At 52.4% G+C, this 6,335-nt stretch overlaps 1 protein-coding gene across 4 annotated transcripts in view; it reads right to left on the bottom strand.

Moving 5' to 3' along the window:
• Positions 1-501: 501 nt before the first annotated feature.
• KIF1C (kinesin family member 1C) overlaps positions 502-6,335 on the bottom strand; it is a 27,446-nt gene continuing 21,612 nt past the window's right edge. For all 4 annotated transcript variants that reach the window (XM_003791225.3, XM_023514035.1, XM_012805988.2 and 1 more), the window contains 5 exons: positions 5,095-5,178; positions 4,517-4,703; positions 4,314-4,386; positions 3,082-3,696; positions 502-1,740 (listed from right to left, as the gene is read on the bottom strand). In XM_003791225.3, the coding sequence (XP_003791273.1) occupies positions 1,057-1,740; positions 3,082-3,696; positions 4,314-4,386; positions 4,517-4,703; positions 5,095-5,178 (1,643 nt within the window). In that variant the 3' untranslated portion in view covers positions 502-1,056. The remainder of the gene's footprint in view (positions 1,741-3,081; positions 3,697-4,313; positions 4,387-4,516; positions 4,704-5,094; positions 5,179-6,335) is intronic.

Raw genomic sequence — 6,335 nt, 5'->3', positions numbered from 1 at the left:
GAATGCATTCTGCCAAAAGGCCAGTAACACAACCGGGACAAAAATAATCAGATAGGTACAGTGACCTTGCCCAGTGCATTCACTATCCCAAGTTGTGGCTTCTTGGGAGAACTTTCAAGCAAGTTAATTTTAATGCAGTATCTCCTTGTAATCCTGAAATCCTTCCCAGTTGGCAACCAACAGCCAGTTGCCGGTGGCCCCTCTACCTCACTTCGCACCCCTCCCTGTCTTCTTTTTCCAGGATGTGTTAGTGTTAGGGGCAGAGATGGACTCTGGGTAGGCCAAAGGAAAAGAATGGGTTACACATCCTGAAGAGAGGAGACATAAAGTTGAAAGTATGGGAAAAGAAGATGGAATCTTCTTGTATCTTGATCTGGGGGATGACTATATGGGATCACACACATGTAAAATTCACTGATGTATGTATAGGATATGTGCATTCTACTTATACGTGCATAACCTATGCCTTTATTATAACCACCAAACAAGCAAGCCACAAGCTACCTGTTTGCTATCCTTTATTAAGGGGCCCCACATCGTTGTGGGACTCTAGCCAAACCAGTCAGGTTCCCCCAATATAGCAGGAGGCCTGGAAGGGGAGGGGAATGACTTAATGATCTTGCCACACCTCCCTGGAAACAGAAACCCACCACAGACAGACAGACAGACAGGGGCCAGGGAGAAGAACTAGCCTTACTGTTTTCTCCTCCTTCCCCCCTCCCACTTGAAAAGAAAGTCAAACACTGGCTAAGTGGCACCCCAGCCCCCCACCCCACCCATAGCAGCGTTTGTGGTCCCCCCTCTGCAAGGGGCACCCGAGGCAGCTTTCTATCCCTCTTCCTTCACTTTGGTTTGTTCCTGGCAACTCCGTGCCCTCTTCCTTCCCTCAGCCTCCAGCTCAGTCTCCCTATGTCTTCTATCACCTACACGGACCTTCACTCTCATTTCCTGGGCCTCCCTTCCCCAGCGCTTCTGGGGCAATCTGGGGCAACGTCTTAGGCATCTTCCCTCCTCCCAGTGAGGACCCCAGCAGGCCCTCTCTGGCCCATGTGAGATTCACACAGCTGCCCCACTCTCCTTGAGGTCAGGGGCTGAGCGCTGCCTTCTCATTCGCGGGGGAGTTGTGTATGGGGGGTAACGGGGCCCTGGGGGCCGCTGGGCTGGGTAAGGTTGAGGCTGCTGGGGATAATAGTTGTGCTTTTTGGGCTGGAAGTGCTGGGGTTCAGGTTGCGCAGAAGCCCCTCCCCGGGATCGGCCTCCTCCGTCCAGGGAGTTTCTGCGGGGACGGTGGGATCTGCGGGGACTCGGAGGCCTGCGGGCAGGAGTGGCCGGAACAGTAGTGACCTCCTCTGGGGGTTGGGGTGTAGCTGGGGGCTCCCCACTCCCCATTCCTGGCCAGGACTCCCGGTGCTGGGGATTGCTCTTGAAGGGGAAGCGCAGCTTACAGTCGTGAGGGGGCACAAAGCGGGCTGGGGGCCTGCGCAGCCCCCCTCCCCGGCCGCCAGAGCCCTGCAGTCCCTGCAGCCGCAGCTGCTCCTGCTTGAGCCAGCGAAGGCGGCCCCGACGGAAGGCAGGGTCCTCCTCCATCAGCCGTGACACCCGCTCCCAGCTTGACAGGGGTGGTGAGGGGGGTCGGGCTGGGGGTGCACGGTCACTGGGGGTTGCCTCCTCTACCACTTCTGATCCTTCCGGTGTGGCCCAAAGTACCTCTCCGGCTTCTTCACTCTCATCCTCATGATCCTGGGAGGGAGAAGGGTTGAAAGAAAAGGAGAAAGATATGAGAACTGAATCCTGAGGACATGTGGACTCAAAAGGTTAAGTCAGAAGGACCTGGAGAGAAGGAAGCTAGAAGAGTGGTGGTTTTAGGAGCACCGGCCAAGCCAGACCATCTGAGTCAATCCTAGGCCTGCCACTTCCTAGCTGTGGCTGGATCTTTGGCTTATAATCTGTGCCTTGGTTTCCTCATCTCTAAGATGATGTCACTAATAACGATGCCTGATGCATATGGTTGTAAGACATGAGTTATATTTCAGATGAAGAGAACAGGGAAGACTAGGAAGGCAGAATAGGGTGGCTCCAATGGAATAGACAGGAGGGATTTGTAAGTTGTCATTTCAGGGGCCTGCAGAAGGTGGGGGGCCAAGTTCTGTGGCTATCTCGGGGAAAAGTGTTGATGGCAGTGGGAACAGCAGGTGCAAAGGCCCTAAGACCACAGTTTCTGGGCCCAGCAAGGATCAAGGAACAGCAAGGAAGCAGACTGGAGTGAGGACCTGCACTGAGAGAGGCAAGCCTTCAGGAACCATGAACTACAGCTGATAAGTGACTGCCTCCTCTCCCCCATGAGAAAGCCGGACTAAAGCAGAAACTTCGTCTGTTGTTTCATTAACCCCAGTGACTAGCACATGCCTGGCACATAGTAGGCACCCAAATATTTGTTGAGAGAAAACATGCAAAACAGGACTAGGTGATAAAACTAGCACTCACAAGGCTACGTGAAGATTAAACAAAACACACAGAAAACATCAGCTACCAGAGTAAATAGTCAACTGGAGGGAAGAGGATGGTTACTTAAAGAATACAAACAGGTAGTACTTAAGAATTATATACTTGATACCAGTGGTTCTCAAACTTTATTGTGCTTTAGAAATATGTGGGGAGATTATTATAAATGCAGATTTGTCTCCAAAGATACGGATTTCAGTAGCTCTGGGATGGAACCCAGGAACCTGCATTTTTAATTAGTAGCCTAGTGTTGTGAGTCATGTAATTCATAAACTATACAGAGAAAAATCTGTGCTATGTTAAACACAACTTTTTCTTTTCTTTCTTTGAAACAGAGTCTCACTTTGTCACCTCTGGTAGAGTGCCCTAGTGTCACAGCTCATAGCAACTTCAAATTCCTGGGTTCAAGTTATCCTCAAGCCTCAGCCTCCCAAGTAGCTGGGAATACAGGTGCCCACAACGCCTGGCTATTTTGAACACTTTCAAAGACAGAGGGGGAAGGAGGGTCTGAGGTTCCTAAAGGGAAGAGCTGGGGGAAAAGAAAAAGGGGAGAGAGTGAGCCAGGCCAGGGAACCCCACCTGGGCCAGGGGGATGACTCTCTCCATTCGCAGCATGCGGTCCCTCAGGGCCTGCAGCTCTCGGTCCTTGCTGCTGTTCTGCAGCTTCACCTCCTGCAGAATCCCTGTCAGCTTGTCGATGTGGGCCCTGAGGTCTTCCACCTCCGCCCCGCGGGCTCCCTCTTCACTGCCACCGCCGCCATCTCCACCTCCTTCCTCCTCGCCCACTGTGTCCCAGACATCCCGGGCCACAGCTCTCCAGGCATCTCCAGGGCCCTCTGGCTTGCCATAGGTGCGACACAGCTCCCGCATCTTGAGGGCAGCCAGGGCCTCAATCTCGGCCCGCCCATGGCGGAAATCGGCCAGGGCCACCTCGTAGCAGATCTCCTTCACTGCCTGCATCTTCAAGTCAGCCATCGTGGCCCAATGGGGATCTTTGCCCTGTAGCCGCCGCCGCTGGGGGATCTGATAGACCTTGCGAGGTGCCCGGCGCTTGCCACTGCTAGGCAGGCCACAGCGTTTGACGATGGTTTGCACTGTGGTGGGAGGCAGCTGCTCCCGCAAGGATGAAATCAGCCGCCAGCTCTCCTCACAGGAGCGCTTGTCAGAGTCATCCCCACTGTCAGAGTCTGCATACTGGGGCCAGAGAAAGAGAGAGAGAGGAGAAAGCTAAAGACATCGGCAGCCCACGAGTCCCAGCCCAGATATGTCCTCACAACACCAGATATGTCCCCTTCTGAGCGCCTGGGTTAAAGCCTGCTCCACATCTGTCTGACTGTAGCCTTGGGCAGACTGCTTAACCTCTGCTCCTTAGACAATGAAGCTCAGGACAGTATCTACCCCACAGATGTGTTTTCAGGATTATTTAGAATAGTGGCTAGAACAGAGAAAGTGATCTAAAGTATTAGCTGCAGCTAATCAAATCTGAAATTCTGTACAAAATGTGAATGTCCATTTAAAGAACAATGGTAAGTAAACAGCAACACAGGTAGTGCTTGGATGAAGTGGATACAGGATCAACTGGAGTCTAGGAAGCCCTGGTCACCTGGGAGGAACTTGTGTTCCCTGCAGGCAGTGGTTTTCTCCCCTGGTCTCGTTTCTGTCCTGGCTTTCTCCTCCCAGACGCCAGCCCTCCCCTCCCTCACTCACGAGGCCTATCTCCCACTCTGGGTCAGAGGACACATGCTAAAAGCAGAGCAGGTCTCCCAGCATAACCACGTGCCAGCCCATCCCTGCCACTGTCCACCCCTCACCAGTCGCTGCTGCTCCAGCAGAAGATCAGCCTCCTCCTTTTCCTTCCGGTACTGATTCTCCAGATCCTGCAGCCTACAATTGGGGAGGGAGGGAAGGAAGAGCCACCTCAATGAGGTGTCTGACAACAGGAGGATGCTGGGGTCCAAGAGCCTAAAAGGGGGGACCTAGAGGGCCATGGGGTACACAGGTACCCCTCTCATACCTCTTCTCCATCTCTAACTTGATGTCGATGCCCTGCTGCTCCAGCAGTTCCTTCTGGGCAAAGTTCCAGTCAACTGGCTCAGAGGGCGGTCCTGGGGGTGGCGGGACCCCTCGTTCCCGTTCTAGCCGTGCCTGTTCCGGGTGATTAAAGCGGAAAACGTGGTTCTTGCCCATCACAATCCTATTCCCTAGAGAAAAAAGGACAGACAGGTAGATTTGCTACCTCATAGCAGCAAACCCATCCCCACACTGAAGGTGTGCAAGCCACACAGTCCCAGACGCCCTGACACCCTTTCTCCCATTACCCGAGTCTGAGAGCAGTCAGAGCCAACATCCTGGTGGTTGGCCCTAGGAACCACCCCATCCCTGTCAGACAGAGGGAATCAGGGGAGTTTAGCATCCTCTTTCTTCTTCCCTGGGGCAGCAAGAGAAACCAAGACCTAACTCCCTCCTCTCTACTCTCCAGCTCCTTTTTCACAGCCTCGTGCTCTTTCTTATTCATTCCCTAGGATGCGCCCAGAAAGCCCTTCCCATTTGCAGCCATGTCCCAGAGCTCTCACTCTGAAACATGTCTTCTACCTGACTTCAGCACCAGTGGCTCCATCACAAGCTTCCCGTTGACATATGTCTCAGCCCCTTCACAAGGCTCCAGTGTGACCATCACTGACAGGAAGGAGAGGAAAGGGAAGGATTAAGATCTAGGGGAAGGTTGGTCATGCTTACAGATTCCCAGCTTGTTATTACCCAAACCACACATGCACCATCAGTCTCACCCCCAGTACCTGTAGGGGTGCCATGGCCCCTCTGGTGGTAGGCAGCACAGGAAAGGAAGAGCAGAAGGAGGGTTAGAGCCCTGACTACAATTTCAGAAGCCTCTGCAATGGCTCCCTACTCACCCACCACCATCCTCCCCAGCAGCAGCTTAGAAAAATTCTCTAGAGGATTTGGTTCTTCATATTCAATTGGTTAGAGAGCCTGTCATTTCTGCCTTCCAGATGTCCATTCCTACTTTCCCACAGGCATATATTCCTGCTGAGGCATGGATTCCTGCAGCAGGCTCCTAGCCCACCTCTCTGTCTGATGCATCTTGCAAACTGCCACCTAACTTATCTCAAGCCACAGCATATGACAAGAAAAAGTCAACTCAACCCAAAACATCTATGGAGGTGCTCCTCAGTACAAATCACTGAGCCTACTGCTTGCTGGGGATATGAAGATGCACAAGGTAACTCCTTGCCCTTAAGGAGCAGTATCCATGCGAACTGTCACTGAGAGACCATCAAGTCCCAAAGACCCAGGCTCTGCATCTCTTTAGCCAGGGATGCTGAGTAAGACATCTAACTCTTATGATTTCCACAAAATGCAATACTGAAGTCTTTCTTTCTTTCTTCTTTTTTTTTAAAACAAAGTGTCACTTTGTTGCTCTGTAGAGTGTCATGTTATCATCCTAACTCACAGTAGTCTCAAACTCTTGGGTTCGAGCAATCTTCTTGCCTGAGGAAGACTCCTGAGTAGTTGGGATTTTAGGTGCCTACCATAATGCCCAGCTATGTTTTCTATTTTAGCAGAGATGGGAGTCTCAGTCTTGCTCAAGCAATCCACCTGCCTTGGCCTCCCAGAATGCTAGGAATGCAGGTGTGAGCCACTGTGCTTGCCAATGAAGTCAGTCTTTCTTTAAAGAGTGGTTGAGGCTCGGCGCCTATAGCTCAACCGGCTAAGGCACCAGCCACGTACACCTAAGGTGGCAGGTTTGAATCCCCAGCCCAGACCCGCCAAACAACAATGACGGCTGCAACCAAAAAATAGCCAGGCGTTGTGGC

Source organism: Otolemur garnettii, unplaced genomic scaffold (genome assembly GCF_000181295.1).
Source record: "Otolemur garnettii isolate 467f Iridium unplaced genomic scaffold, OtoGar3 scaffold00046, whole genome shotgun sequence".
In the NCBI taxonomy this organism is placed as follows: domain Eukaryota; kingdom Metazoa; phylum Chordata; class Mammalia; order Primates; family Galagidae; genus Otolemur; species Otolemur garnettii.
This window is presented reverse-complemented; position numbering and strand designations above follow the sequence as displayed.